The 16,120-nt window shown below is 30.5% G+C and overlaps 3 protein-coding genes across 4 annotated transcripts in view; 1 reads left to right on the top strand and 2 right to left on the bottom strand.

Annotated features, from left to right (window-relative positions):
* Nucleotides 1–7,293, top strand: part of LOC126879956 (thiamine transporter 2-like) — an 82,451-nt gene extending 75,158 nt beyond the window's left edge. The window contains exon 4 of the mRNA XM_050643355.1: nt 51–7,293. Within this exon, the coding sequence (XP_050499312.1) occupies nt 51–608 (558 nt within the window). The 3' untranslated portion in view covers nt 609–7,293. The remainder of the gene's footprint in view (nt 1–50) is intronic.
* LOC126879957 (ATP synthase subunit delta, mitochondrial) overlaps nt 1–7,837 on the bottom strand; it is an 89,747-nt gene extending 81,910 nt beyond the window's left edge. Inside the window, exon 1 of the mRNA XM_050643356.1 lies at nt 7,696–7,837. The gene's annotated coding sequence lies outside the window, so the exon portion shown is untranslated. The remainder of the gene's footprint in view (nt 1–7,695) is intronic.
* A 2,173-nt stretch (nt 7,838–10,010) lies between these two features.
* Nucleotides 10,011–15,877, bottom strand: LOC126879955 (protein FAM210B, mitochondrial-like). Of its 2 annotated transcripts, none has more exons than XM_050643354.1 (3): nt 15,694–15,877; nt 15,232–15,538; nt 10,011–10,587 (listed from the first exon to the last, which is right to left on the bottom strand). In XM_050643354.1, exons 1-3 carry the CDS (start codon nt 15,779–15,781, stop codon nt 10,548–10,550), a joined length of 435 nt encoding a protein of 144 aa, XP_050499311.1. In that variant the 5' UTR covers nt 15,782–15,877; the 3' UTR covers nt 10,011–10,547. The 2 variants fall into 2 exon arrangements, with proteins under 2 accessions (XP_050499311.1, XP_050499310.1); XM_050643353.1 differs by lacking the exon at nt 10,011–10,587 and adding an exon at nt 10,734–11,586.
* Nucleotides 15,878–16,120: the final 243 nt, after the last annotated feature.

The raw sequence follows: 16,120 nt of genomic DNA, 5'->3' as shown, positions 1-16,120 counted from the left end.
ATATTTTTTAGTTTAACTAATTACTTTTTTTACATTAACCCTTTTTGTAGGTACAGACGTATATGCAACCATTATGGACAGCTATAGTAAACGATCCCTCCAAACCAATATACAACGGAGCGGTCGAAGCAGTATTAACAGTAATAGGTTTTCTGGGAGCCTTGGTTGCCGGATTTCTCAAAACAGACTGGAAAATCAAAGGGGAGCTGTGCCTCACCATATGCTCTCTCTTCCAAGGGTTCATAATACTTTTTGCTTCCAGGACTAATCACGTCTTCTGGGCTTACGTGTGCTACGTCTTGTTCGGTGGAATGTACCATTTTATGATAACAGTAACTTGTAGCGAGATAGCGAAATGTATCGAAGATGACAGCTACGGATTAGTCTTTGGTGTCAACACTTTCATAGCAGTAGTTTTCCAAACTATTTTAACCGCGGTTGTTGTGACAGAGGGCGTTGGGTTCGCGCTGAAACCCAGAGATCAGTATTTTGTATATGGTTGCGTCCATATAGTGATAGCGGCACTTTTTATTTGTATAGGTCTTGCAGTGTGGATGAAGAGATCAAAGGACTACAAGAAAGCAATTATTTTAGAAAACGGTAGATGACCAATAAGAATTTTGGTCGTGAAGACTTTTGCAGATGAAGTCTGATGTAAGTAATAGTTACTAACAACACTCTCGTAGGATATTAATGACAAGTACAAATAGACCAGGGCATTGAGAACTAAAAATACCGGAATAAATCGATTTTTAAATACAGCACCTAGAGACTTACAACTTTTTGCATTGCATTCAGGATGATGTCAGGAAAAAAGTTACAATAGAAAAATGGGTTGAAATGCATAATTGCATACAGTACATAGACATGCCAAAATAAGTATATTAAGGGCCAGATTTTGTTACTCAAGGGTTTTTGGGGTTGCTGAACACGAATACGCCATCAGAACCGACCCCCCAGAGCACCTGGTGCCCAGGGTCAGTGCTAAGCCACGTCTTCTGGGGGTTAGAGGATTATTATCGGCACTAAATTGATGCAAACAGGTTCTTCTTCATGTACCATGCCCTTTCAGAACGTTCGCGTTGGTTACTAGGCTATTGATTATGTTCAAAATAAGAGAGCTAAAAGGAACAACAACGTTAAGGGGGGGGTATGGTTTGAAATCAACATATCAAGCACATTTTTGTTATTTTTTTTTCGAAGCTATGGTAGAATTATTTTATTTTTAAATTAAATAAACATATTAAGTACAATTCAAAGAATATTTGAGAAAAAATTCAATCCAAAATATTGAAAAATAAGCCATTGGCGACAAATTTTGGCAGGCAGCTCAAAAAAAAATGGATGTTGCGGTGGACATCAGAACTCATCACTGGATCATACGAAAGAAAAAATTCAAAAAGATTTAATTAGTTTATGAGTTTCATGAGTAACAACGTCGAGTTTTTTTTTATTTTTAATGATTTTTGAATTTTTGTTATCACTCAGAAGTCAAAAATAGGAAATTTTTGATAAAAATTTTGTGAAAACCAACCAATTTAATATTGTTGAACAAAAAATAAGCACAAAACGAAAAATATCTCGAGGTTGTTACCTCACTAAATGTCTAAAGAAAATCTATGCAAAATTTCAGGTAGATCGGTCAAGTAGTTTTTCAGTTACAATGTCCACCGCATTTGAAAAAGCAGTTTTGAGAAAAATGCGTTTAAAGTTTTGACAACTGCATCTTCCTCTTCTGATTTGTCTGCCAAATCGTAAAGTGATGAAAATTGGAATATGTTTTTTGAATTGCGGAGTAATCTACAAAAGAGAAGGCGAACAGTTGTTTAACGTTTCTCACTACGGTCAAGCGTGATGGCGCGAAGCCGCGGCAACGCGAGTCGAAGGTAGGGATATTCAACACCCTGTATCTCTGGTAATTTTACTCCGATTATTTTGAAATTTTCAGAGAGTATTCTTGAAAGTATGCACTTTTATTTGAAATAATAAAAAAAATTAAATATTTCAAACCATACCCCCCCCCCTCCCCTTAACGGGGTTTTATTGTTTCATATGGTCAATGGATCTCTAAATATGGTAAAACCTCGGAGTGCTACTATTTAAAGGGGTGCGTTTTTGAGAAAGGGGTGAATTAGTCCCTAGGCACAGGGCGAATTAGGGTGAGTTCTATGCACTCTTCTCTTGGTACAAACAGGTCTACCGGAACATTGTTCCTGATTAAATTTACTATCGAAATATCACATATTAGTGAAAATTATTTTTTTTTACAAAATATATTCAAAAGAAAATCAAGAAAAAAACACGGAAGAAAGCAATTTTGTTTTTTGCCCCATAACTTTTTTCCACAGGGATATAGGTATAGGAATTGCTTCAGCGAAAAATAACTTCAATCCTTCTTCTTTAAAATGACGTTTGGTAAAAGTCTCTAGGATGTAGTTTCCGAAATAGGATTTTTCATTTTTTTGGTCCATTGCCCCCATTATTTCGCAAACATTGTTCTGTAACTTTTTTCTACGCATTTCTAGGTATATGCAATGGTAAATTTAGTAGAAATAGAAGTCAATTACCTTTAAAATGTAACAATCATTTATAAAATATTAAATGATCTATATCATTGCCCAACTATCTTACAAGCTATAAGCCTCAATACTGTCCAAAGACGGGTTTCCCCAATTTTTCGCATACCTTATCATAATACGAACTATTGCTTTTACTCCCCATTGTCACGCACCTTGCGTCTAATTAATCATAATCAAAACAGTCTTGATCCGTTTGTGGACAGTCTTCGTGTATTTAAAAGAAGCATACATAATTCAGTAACTGAAGTAAAGTACTAAGTTCCTATAATTTATTAATTATTTATTATTGTTACTAATTTAATTTTGTTGGTTTTTATTGTTGTCATTGTTGTCATTTTTATTATCTTTTGTTATTTGTTATTTTAGGTTAAAATTGGTTATCTTTACTGTTTACCATAATATTTCATTTTTTTTATACATTTTTTGTAAATTGGCTCTGCCGTTTATTGAATAAATTAAATTAAATTAAAATGGTCTGTTGTATAAGGTTATACAATTATTTTTAGCAAGTTATGCTTTTTCAAGTTTTTATACTTTTAATGATTTTTTATATTTTTTATGATTATTTTTTAAATTTGTCATTATGACTTTTTTTCTTGTACATTTAGGTATATACATTGTGGAATAAAAAAAGCTTATTTCCTTTACTTTAAAATGGTGTATTGCAAAAAATTCTAGGACTATTTTTAAACAAGATATGCGTAGGATATCCAAGGGTATCCGTAATTTGAGAAAAATTTTAAAATTTTTATTTAGAAGAATATAATATTAGATTGTAACATAATTTTTAATTTCAAATAACTTTTCTTTATAACACTTTTCGATATTGTGAGATATAAAGGTACTTTACTCTAGAGCGAAATTCATATTTTTTAACATACCTCGTACACTATTGATAAACTTATATATCTGATGATTGCATCTTAGGTTTTAGACTATGCAGAGCATTTTATAAAGAATAATTTTTTTTTTTCATAAAGTTACTAATAAAAAAGTTTTCCATATGATTCCAACTTAGTGGGACTTATTGCATGTGTATATGTCACACATTGAAAAATCTTATCTTGTTTAAAAAGAGTCCTAGAATTTTTTACAATACACCATTTTAAAGTAAAAAAAATAAGCTTTCTTTTTTATTGCACAATGTATACATATATCTAGATATACAATAAAAAAAGTTATAATGAGAAACTTAAAAATAATCGTAAAATATATCAAAAATCATTAAAAGTATAAAATTTTGAAAAACCATACCTTGTTTAAAAATAGTCATACAGCCTTCTACAATAGACCATTTTAAACGTAATTGACTTTTCTTCCCAGCGAATGTAACATTGCATATACCTAAAGCTGCGTAGAAAAAAGTTACAGAACAATGTTTGCGAAGTAACAAGAAAAATTAGCCAAAATCGCTGTGAGTGGCGAACTTTGAAAAATCATATTTTGGAAACTATAAATCGTAGAGACTTCTACCGAACGACGTTTTAAAGAGGAAGGATGGTTGTTTTTTCTGTACAGCAATTGCTATACCTATATCCCCGTGGAAAGAAGTTATGGGGCAAAAAACAAAATTGCCATCTTTCATGTTTTTTTCTTGCTTTTCTTTTGAATATATTTTTGTAAAAAAATATTTTTGACTTTAAAATGTAATATTTCGATAATAAATTTAATCTGGAATAATTTTGCTGTAGACGTGTTTGTACCAAAAGTGCATAGAACTCAACCTAATTCGCCCTGTGCCTAGGGACTAATTCACCCGTTTCTCAAAAACGCACCGGTTTAAATGATAGCACTCCACGATGTTTTCATATTTAGAGGTCCATTGACCATATGAAATAATAAAACCCTGTTAACGTTGTAGTTCCTTTCTGAAATACATAATAAATAGCCTATAATATGTACCGTCATGTCTATCTTAATTTTATTCATGTCTGTCAATGCACTTAATATCAATTGCATAATATTTTGTGGCAACCTATATTTGGAACCTCTCATTACATGTCCGAAGTACTCTAGCAATTTTAGGTCTCTGTTACATAATACCTTGGACAACCTTCTTAAAGCTGCTCTGGCCTGCTCAATTCAATGAATTTTAATTCAGAATCCGTGAGAGTGCACTGTTACATCTATTATTACAATACTTCAGATAAATTAGTTTTTCTGTATCTTTTGATACAGTAGACGTTAGACTAGAGAAGAAGTATTTTTTCAAAGACTTACTTATTGTAAAATACATAATGTGATATTTGACATGTGTCCAAAATTGTTGAATTTTTTTATTTTAATCAATAATTAAAAATATCCCATTATGTAGATACTTTTTAGGTTTTAAAATGTAAATAAAAATACTTGTTTTTCACAGGAAAACAAGCTAGAACTGTAGACTGCAGGGTTTCCTAGAAAAGCAGTGTCGCTATCATACGGCCGCAAAGCGAAGGTGGATGACGTCACAAATATATTTTAAACAAATTTTGGTCGATTATGTAAACAAAATTCAGTTATATATAATCAAGTATCCAAGAGCAAGCATAAGCAAATTGAAACAAAATTTATCATATATGTGTACTTGGCTTAGTTAGCGACAGTTAGTTACTTTGTAGCGACAAGATACTGATATGAATGATACTAGTGCTTCGGAGGGCACGTAAAGCAATCGGTCCCCCTAGGCTAGGGTGCATCGACACTATTGTGCGTCCCACCTTGACTTTACAGTACAGGTTCTTATGACCAACAGTGATGCCAAATTTTATCAGAAACAGGTTTTAAGCAAACATACTTTTTTCTATAGGATAACTATTAATAACTTAGGAATTAATATTATTGACATTTTGTGGCTGTAAGGGGTTCTAAAACATTTTTTTTTCCGAAAAATACCTTTATGTGAACAAAATAAAAATAATTTTGTATAAATCATTATATAATAATGTATTTAAGGGCATAAATATGTTAAACCTTAATAAATACGTAGGTACCTACAGAAATAATTAAAATACATTTAAACTATATATATTTTAGCTTCTTTCTATAATCCCGTCTCCCTCACTTTCACTGCCACTGTCGTAGGGTGTAAACACATTAAAATGACATTAATTTCATCTTGGAACTCAGTCATTAAGAATAACAATAAACTGCAATTAGGATCCAAATTTTCGAAATAAGCAATGAGTTACTCAATACAATGTTATCAGTAATAATTTTAAGCTTATTTAATATTAATTTAGGTCAACTGACCGTCAACAATTATAATTTATTTATTCTCAACTGTAGGACAATATAAAACTTTACTTAAACTTGACTGACAATCTATTTTATATTTTTCTTGAGATTACTTCAGAACCAGAACTGTCTATAAGTACTGTCAATACATAAATTAACAACCATAGAACAACATCCACTTTTAATGTTGAATATTCTAACATTCTTAACCAAAAAAAGTTATTACGCATATCGATTATAAAATTGCTGATTACTTTTTGAAAATGACTATCACACAAAAAACAATGAAACATATTGTTTTACTTGACTGTAACGGGTTAGTTTTAATTTAAAATTTTTAGGGACCTACATTTTTAGGACCTTGGTAATGTCCGATTGAAAATTCTTTTGAAGAAAATCGGCATCGCCGCGCTAAAAACTCCCATAAGGATTGTATTGCCGTATGTTCGTGTACTGTAAAGTCAAGGTGGGGAAGACATTAGCTACTTGAAACAGGGTTACCAATGCCATTGGTGCCGGAACCTGCCCAAAAGGATCTCCCCGGAAAAAATGTCATACGAAATTATTATTATTAGTTGATAGTGTAAAGTAATACTTATATGAAATATTATAACTTGTCATTCGGTAGCTAGGTGTTTTTAATATAATTTAAAAGAAATATTCTGTCCTACACGATTACACGATAAACAATAATTTTAGTAGGTACTCGAAGTGTATCATGAGCATGTTTTGGATCAGGATTTAAAACTTTCCCATAAGATATTATGTAATATGGAGAAACACATCATCAATCGAGTCTTAACTACAGTTTTGTAGTTTACTTTTTTCTAAAGATAATTATGATCCTCATTTTTAATCACTTGTATGTGTATGTTGCTCGTCCATTCAACACTGTCCAAACTATTCGCGATTGAAACGGAATATAGAGGGCAGGTCGAATGCAAGAAAATGGCAGATATACATGGTATAAACAAACATTCATTTGAGGAATAGAACAATACCGATTTGATTTAAAATATTTTAATGTACTCATGATGCTGAAATTTACTAAAAATTTCTTAATAGTGACCAAATTCAATTCAGATCAACAATTTTCTGGTTTGTTTATACCACTTATAGTAGTTTAAATTTATTCCACCAGAGGTCAGCTACTTTGTTTTTCATCGCGAATAGTTGACGCTCTCTTAGGGCGGTGGTCTCCACTAATTGCTGTGTTCAGCTTACAAAATAAGAGACCTCATCCAAAGCAAATAGACACAACGTATGGCGTGACGCTGTACGCGACCTACTGCGTTTATTGGAGACCACCGCGTTTGTCCGCTCATCACACCAAATCATATTGCGGCCGCTTGATATTAGATATTCTGCTTTATCCGATTTATTGCCAACTAAACAAGGTATATTTTTTTGTTAATATTTCTTTTTCCTTTTTTTATAACAAAGTTATACATACATGTAACAGTTTTAGAATTATATAATAAAACTTTTAAAAAACTAACGGTTAGTAATTTTATTTTAAATAATAAGTTCTTTTTATCGTATTTAATCTACAAGTTTCTGAAGAAGTGGTAAACAACAAAAAGATAGAAAATAGGGAATATTATTCACGGTCAAGAGAAAGATAAGAAGCGTAGAACAGTACAGGTAAACATTATAATAGTTATTTATGTACCAAGTTAGTAAAGTTACTCTTTATCCAACGAGTCTGATATTATGAGCAGAGCGAGGCGAATAACAGACGAGTTCGATAAAGAGTCTTTACTGACGTGGTGCATACAAAATTTTATCGCCAACATAATTTGACATTAGTTTAACACTTACTTACAATTTAAGAACGTTTTAAATTTTTGACGCAATAAAAATTTCCATAGAGGTATATATTAACATAGAGGGAGCCTACCTTCCGCGCTTCCTGACGACAAGATCTCATGGACTGGTTTGCTGCATCTCTTTCTAACACATTGTATCGAAAATCTATGATGACATTCAGTGTGAATATAGGCACGGAAGAGGAGGACAACTGTAGCAGCTTTACTATGCGTAAGAGTGCAACAGCACTAATCCAAATAAAAAGATGGTGTCACTTCGCTCTGAATGACACTCTCTCTATGCTAATATACACTGTGTCCGTAAAGTATGGAACAAATTCTTTTTTAGCTAAACAGAGCATTTTAAGAAATAATCCTGAAACACGTCGATTTTTGATTTTAATTTACCGTATTTTAAAATAATATTCTAATATACAGGGTGAATTACTTTCGAGTAATGACGTCACCGTCATTTTTTTTAAATGGAACACCCCCATTTTGTTTCAATTTTCGGATTACTCTAGCTGAGCTGATTCCAAAAATGTATCACATGTTGATTCAAATTGGTACAGGGTGGACAAAAATACAATAGGTTTGTGTGTGTTCATAAAGTAACGCGTTAGTTAAATTAACAACATTATCAAAAATACTTATTTATTTTTGATATTTTAATTAATTTTTGATTTTAATGAATTTTTGATATGGTTTAATTTAATATCAAAAACTAATTAAAATTTAATATTATGAGTACACACAAAACTATTGTATTTTTGTCCACCCTGTACCAATTTGAATCATTTTTGGAATCAGCTCAGCTAGAGTATTCCGAAAATTGAGACAAAATGGGGGTGTTCCATTTAAAAAAAAATGACGGTGACGTCATTACTCGAAAGTAATTCACCCTGTATATTAGAATGTTATTTTAAAATACGGTAAATTAAAATCAAAAATCGACGTGTTTCAGGATTATTTCTTAAAATGCTCTGTTTAGCTAAAAAAGAATTTGTTCCATACTTTACGGACACAGTGTATAACTATGGAGACCTGTAAGAAGGAGTGGAAACGCAATGCATCGTTTGTGGGCTAACTTTTCAACCTCTAATTCAACTTTCAGCAATCGCCGCTAGAGGCGCAAGTGTTCGAATAGGTGCTACAAATACATTAGCTCTTATGGACTTATTTATTATTTAACTCATTTTATTATTGTTTTTATCGTAATTAGACATTAATTTATTGGTGGATTGTAGCTGAATGTGTTTTATGCCAAAAATAAATTATTTTAACCTTATAACATATCGACGTGTGGTAAAAAGTGTATTCTTTTTATACCATTGTAGATGGAGATGTGACATCAAATTTAAATTTGTCATTACTTTAATATGAGGACAGCTTATTTTGAAGCGGAAATATTTTGTCACATTATCTAACTGCCACATTTATATACCAATGGTATTTCAACTGCAAATTAATTTGTTAATATCTTTGTAACTGATATCAAAAAGTTTGTTAGTTGAAAAAATTGAACTTAACTGTACGTAATTGTTTTTAAAAAGTTTAAAAAGTTATTTAAATAATTTGAAGTTTATTGATCAATTTTTTTTAAATTATTCTTTTTATCAAAATTTGAAATGCTTTTTCTTTTGAACACTTCATTTATCTATATTCTGAAAGCTTACCTATCAGATGTTTAAATTTAGTTAATAAAGTACATATATGTAAATTAACTACAGACGACAGTCTGACTTTTATAAAATTAATGTTAATTTTTGTGAAATATTTTGTCTCAAAAAATGCATTGTTTCGACAGAAAAACTTTCAAGATCCTCCTATTATTATCACTATAATTTTCAGGTTAAAATAAAAACCAATAATAGGTAATACACAAATTTTATTTACACCGAAGGAAACAAAAATACAAACGAATAGGTATAATCCATGAACGTTATAAATAACATAAAGACAAATATTTATAAAAAGTCTTTATTAACTTCGATAAGTTCCCTTTTGAATTTTTTATCGGAACGATATCTCGATATAAATCCTGGTACGAAGCAATTTCTTTTAGTGTAAGCTTTCTTGGCACTCATATTTAAATAATATTAACCACCAAAACCAGTAATCTTATATTAACTACGAATAATTAATTATTTTCGAAATTTTCACATTCACTCCAATGCAAAACTAGCATCTATCTCTACGCCACCGCCGCCCTAGCGAGAAACCAAGCAAACAGGCAAAATCGTGTACAAAAATTTCAAGGTCGTCCTATCTCGATTCCTCTCCTCTGTGTAGGTCTCCATATGTATAACTCTATGAAAAATTTCATGACAGTGATGACAGATGACGTTTGCATGATGGCCTTTTTCGATCTTTAATCGATAGTTATCAACATTGAATAATTACTAAATCGGTAAAGTTTTGATTTATTTTATATGAATATAATTACAAAATACTACAGAATTTCACTTTGTGAAATAAATTTAATTAACAATGTTTTAAATTTTATACAATATTTTTAATAATTAAAGTAAACAAATTGTAAGTTAACTCAAATAAAAAAAGAATGTGTGTGTACTTTGTACGCACGTAAGAAGTTATACTTCTTTTATAATATGATCTAACTTCATATTATGATTTCAACAAAATCGATATACCTATCTACTTTAAACAGTTTTTTGTATTGTATTTAAATATTAAACTAATTTTAGAAAGAACAACTTTATATGTTATAACAGGTACAATTAGAGCTAATAAAATTTTAAACCACCTACATTCGATGGTCAAAAATAATGGAAAACTAATCTTTTTGAATTCGAAGCTGCAGCTAGAGCAAATGGTGAGCTGAGAAAGAAATTGCAGCTTGCTTGATAGTGTCTCTTCTAGGACAGGCAGCGACCATCTTGTGATTTCTGTCCTAGGATGCACTCAGTTATATCTCTCTCGTTCAAGCTTTAGAGACAAGATATGGCCAGCAGTACCTGGATCTAGAAATAATGAAGATAAACTGAGTAATGTTAGTGCTCAATTTGGTAATAGCACCAATGATAACGATGATGACTGATAATTATTGTTCTAACACAAGTTGTTATTGTGTTAATTTTCCATATATTATTGACAATAATAAAAAACATGGTTTCAATATCTTTTATTTAACAGATACTCTACATCCTAGTCTATTTGTAACCCATTACAAATCTATAACGTAAAAAAGCTATAAAACAACCACAAAAGTCATGCACAATCGGAAATTATGTTTATTCTTATACTGAACATTAAATTAAATAAATATAGCTGAATAATAAGTAAACCGTTTTCAATTATAAATTTAATTGATTTAAAATTAAGATATTTTATTTAACTTACATTTAATAAAGTTTCATATTAATGTTGCAAATTTGTTTGAATGTAGTTTTTAACAGAACAGTTTAAAATTGACGCTAGCCAAGCATATGCATTACATTTGGTTTTAAAGAGGTGTAATACTTTCAATAAACTGATACTTGTTCACAAGGACATAGTATCAGGAGAATACGGGATAAAATTTAAATCAATTATATTAGTAAAAAGTAATTCTTTATTGTACAGTAAATTGAGTAGGGAAATTTCAAGTTTATTAATAAAAACTATTATAATATTTATAAAATTTAGTTCTTTTTAATACGAACAACAAAATAAATATGTAATAATATTTTAAAATAATGTCTCAAGGAATAAACTATTTGTATTATATCACAAATAAGTCAGTTCATATTTTAAACCTTATCTAATAATAAGAAAAGTTTTATTTCTTTAAAAACCCTACTTTTCTAAGATATCTGACAATCAACGGTACTGATGCTAGAGTTATTGTAATTCGTACTGGAGCAAAAACTTTATGAAGAGCGTAAGCAACTGCAAAAGTCCCGGCGTTAGTTGCGATATTACTGTTTTTGATCCATTCTTCCAGTCCAATGGTTTTAAAAAGTGAAGCTACATCTAAGCCACTAAAAATAAAGAAACTTGTTTAAGAGCTGAGACATTTATAAAATGATATTTTTTTCGTCTTGAATATCATACTTTTTATCAGATTAGATGATAAAGAATGAATAAAATACTAGTTCATGAAAAGAAGAGTTGGCCAGAACACTATAACCCTGAAATTGCAAACTTTTCAGGAGAACAAAAACAACATTTTATGGAACTCCCATTTTTTTTCTCTGCAATTTCCTTATTTAAGGCTGTTTTATCAGTTAAAGCACACTGCAATTTGAAATGGGCGTATCACTTACTTTTCTACACTGCTTACGTCAGACCCACGTGACTCCCTACTTGAAATTGATTTGAAGTAGGGAGTGTGATCTACAATTCGATCTTTACTCAGTGGCGCCGGCGGACAAGTAGTTTAATGACAACAAAATGCATTATTCTCCATTCAAATTAGTTTTGTCGGGAATACCTTTTTAGATTGATTATCGTAGATAATGTTTTAAAAAGAATTATCACATTTTTAATTTATAATATCTTAGCTAAATATAGTATTGAATAAAAATTTGTGAAACGTGACTCCAAAAAACATCATGGTGTTTATTTATAATAAATTTAAAATAACATAAAAATATTATTATAAAAAATTACAATTTGTTGTCACAAACAAATAACCAATTTCGCAGTTATAGCTTGAAAATGATCTCAAGAAGTTATTTATTTGTTAGAGAAAACCGATATTAGCCTAGTAAAAATTAAAATATTTTTATTTATCTATAAAAAATTGGTACCTGCCAAAGCATCATAATAGTAAATGTATTTATCTGGCAAGTATTTCGAGGCGACGCGCGACGCGACGTACTGTGAGGAAAAGTCCTCTGAATGGAATATGTATACATTATTTTAATATATTTATAGTCTGGGCAGATTATCGGAGAACAGGCCATTTTTGGGAAAAGTTATTTACCACCAATTTTATTGCTGGAATCGTATCTTATGACTGTATATATTAATAATATAGGTATGCAAAGTCCGCAGATAGTGTGCTACTTTTTTTATAAACAAAATGGCGCCCGAAAATCGTGTTTTTTTCAATGTCTGCTCTATAACTCAAAAGATTTTAACTTTACACCAAAAACACCCAAATAAAAATTCACCGTAAATAAATTCTGCATAGAGACGTGTTTTTCCCGATTTACGTCGACGAAAATTTTCCTCGGAAAATGCCGGTTTTTCCAACAAAATCTTTAATTTTTAACTAAAATTTTAGATAAGTAATTGTTCGATGGAAATTCAATGAACAGTTTAGCAACAATTGCATTGTTAATTAAAAATTTACGGTCGCTATAATAACCACAATAATTATGATACATAAGAATAACTATGATTTTTGTATAAAAAGACACTGTACCTACCTAATGTAAGTACTTTACAAAATTTAAATTGGACTATTTAAGCGGCCTCAGGAATATTTTAAAATTATAAACAATTTTTTGGCTTATAAACAAATAGAATATCTCGGTAAATATTTAATAAAATAAAATTATGAAAACGGTATTGGAAAAAAAGCGGCAGGACGCTTCTTTTAAAAGAAAAAAAAATGTGTGTGTACTTTGTACGCACTTAAGAAGTTATACTTCTATTATATAGTTTCAACGAAATAAATATACCTAACTGTTTATATTTGCATTTTATTTAAATATTAAACTAACTTTCTTACCTACCACTTTTAAAAAATTTTTATTAAAACTACTAAAAATTTAAAAAAAAACGTGAATCGTCCGGGATTTGAACCCGCGACCTCTCGATCTCTAGTCCAATGCTCTACCTCTTATCTGTTACCTCTCCAGAGTTCGGAGCCGTTTTTAATTCTGAACAATTCACTGCAACTAAGTACATACTGTCTGTGTGCGCATGCGCGCAGAATTATGAAATTTTACTCTCAATTGCGCCTAAAGAAGTATAACTTCAAAAACGTTTAATTGTGATGAGTGGTTCCTATTGTTTATATCTTTGCCGTAAATGCCGGTCAACTTTAACCGGTTGTATATCAGGAACCACTTATTACAATTAAACGTTTTTTCTTTTAAAAGAAGCGTCCTGCCGCTTTTTTTCCAATACCGTTTTCATGATATAATTTAATTTAATATTTCCCGAGATATTCTACTTGTTTATAAGCCAAAAAATTGTTTATAATTTTAAAATATTCCTGAGGCCGCTTAAATAGTCTAATTTCAATTCTGTAAAGTACATTAGATAGGTGCAGTGTATTTTTATACAAAAATCATAGTTATTCTTATGTATCATAATTATTGTGGTTATCATAGCGACCATAAATTTTTAATTAACAATTCAATTGTTGCTAAACTGTTCAATAAGAGCTTTTATACTACCAAGTTATTTAATTATTGATAAACAGTTACTTATCTAAAATTTTAGTTGAAAATTAAAGATTTTGTTGGAAAACCCGCATTTTCCAGGGAAAATTTTCGTCGAAGTAAATCAGGAAAAACACATCTCTAAGCAGAATTTAATTACGGTGAATTTTTATTTGGGTGTTTTTCGCGATTTTCACACTGTTCGCGAACTTTGCATACCTATATTATTAAAATATATCATAAGATTCGATTCCAGCAATAAAATTGCTGGTAAATAACTTTTCCTTGTATTTTGCTAATTAGCCCAGAGTATTATAGGTTGCAGTTACAATAATGAATAACTGGAAATGGATTCTGATACAAGCGAACTGACTGACTGACCGTACGTTCATGAGATTTGACGTCACAAAGGTGATAATGATGAAACTAAGCACCAATGATGAGTACCACGTTTCACTATTAGATTTCAATATTTTTAGCAATTTTCTTCAAAGTTGGAACACGCTTTTTTCGATTATTACTGGACACAGAAAGGAGAAAAAAAAATCAACGATTACAGAAAAAAAAACTCTTTCAAGTGATGGGAGTAAAAAGTTTGGTTATAATAGAACGTTAAACATTATAGTCCAATTTTTCAACAGATTTTCAAAAAAATAAAAAAAAGTAAAACCATCATTTTAAAGGCAACATAATTTTGAATAACGTGTCCAAATTTCGAGACATTCTGTCGGTAAATAACAGAGAAAACACTGTCCCTAGGTTTTGGTGCACCGATAAAACAGCCTTAAGTTAACCAAATTCTTCATGCATATTAATGAAGTGTGTATCTATCTAATGCTAGTATTTATTTTTAATTATTGACATTGCTTTACCCTTAAATAAGGCGTTACTGCTAAAGCACCCATATTCAAAATTCGAGACATGTTCTCTAGTGCCTTGGCCCTCACAGGTTATGGCACTAGAAAAGTTTTACTTGAGTAATTTTTCTTGGCTAACAAATGCATTATCACATGTAAGGGCAACATTTAAAAATGAACGGTACTTATCAAGGTGACACAAACTGCCTTAGGGCAGTCTTGCTAATGCTGAGAGAACCAAAATCGGAAATTGTAACAACTACACAGGTGCACTATGCAGATTGTAAGATAACTAAATTATATGACATTATTCCACAATGAAGGCAATGTCTAAAGGAACGTGTTAGGCAAAAAAAACAGATTTTCCATTTTTTAGGGTTATGGCATTATTGAAGTCAGGTGTGTGATGAAAAAACAGTAAAATACTTACGATGAAACTAGCAAATATGAAGTGCCCAATGACATTAATGATATTCCAATGTGAAATACAATAACAGTTGAACCATATTCTTTTACAGCCTTCTTTAACTTTTCCTTTCTTGAAAGAGTTTCTTTGAGGACAATTTTTTCAGGTATCTCTTTCTCAGACCTTTTAGAGTCATCTTTAGCTGCCTCCTTAATATCGGTGCCTTGAAATCTACAAGATTGATATAGCGCTGGACTGTTAAATATCACAGATCTAGGTGTTAAACAGGAGTAAGTTTGATAAAAGGGTTCATTGTAGCAATTGCAGTTTCCTAAAATAAATCAAATACACATTGCAAACTGCATGTCAAAGAAATAGGATGCATAAACAATTTAAAATTAAAGCATATGTGATTAAATGGACATATTTATAACTTGCAGATTTAGAATTAACTGTGCCAATATAGTAAAACATTAAAATTCTTACCCAAAATATTTACTTTGCTTGTCACATTAAAACGGTTTATTACTAATTTATTTAATGTTTTAGCCCTAATATAAATTGTGGTTCTCATTGTTTTTAACAATAAACAACGGGAACAAGGTTCATTTGAATAATTATTTTAATAATATCCCAAATCGAAAGTTCAAAACAAAATTATGTCAAATGTCAAAAAAGAAAAAAGTGATATTTTTGGAACTATAGTAAAATGTGTTGCCTATGTTTTAGGCTGATTTATTTATCAAATTAAAGATTATCCACACAATTTCGATAGCACACCGTCTTTCACATCTTAAAAATTGAAATAAATATTGTAAGATAAAAATATATCGAACAATTGTTATAATAAAGTTTCTATTTGGGTCATATCAATATCAATCCCCTTTATTCATATGTCCTGCCTTAGCGTCTC

This window comes from Diabrotica virgifera, chromosome 2, assembly GCF_917563875.1.
Source record: "Diabrotica virgifera virgifera chromosome 2, PGI_DIABVI_V3a".
NCBI classification, from domain to species: Eukaryota; Metazoa; Arthropoda; class Insecta; order Coleoptera; family Chrysomelidae; genus Diabrotica; species Diabrotica virgifera.
The sequence above is the reverse complement of the archived record's forward strand: the minus strand, read 5'-3'. Positions and strand labels throughout refer to the sequence as shown.

Excerpts from the sequence above, each read along its gene's own strand:
- LOC126879955 (XM_050643353.1), bottom strand. The coding sequence starts at position 15,781 with ATGAGAACCACAATTTATATTAGGGCTAAAACATTAAATAAATTAGTA. Across the intron at positions 15,539-15,693 it reads AAGCAAAGTAAATATTTTGG|GAAACTGCAATTGCTACAAT; the intron begins GTAAGAATTTTA and ends GATTTATTTTAG. Across the intron at positions 11,587-15,231 it reads TCATATTTGCTAGTTTCATC|TGGCTTAGATGTAGCTTCAC; the intron begins GTAAGTATTTTA and ends CTTTATTTTTAG.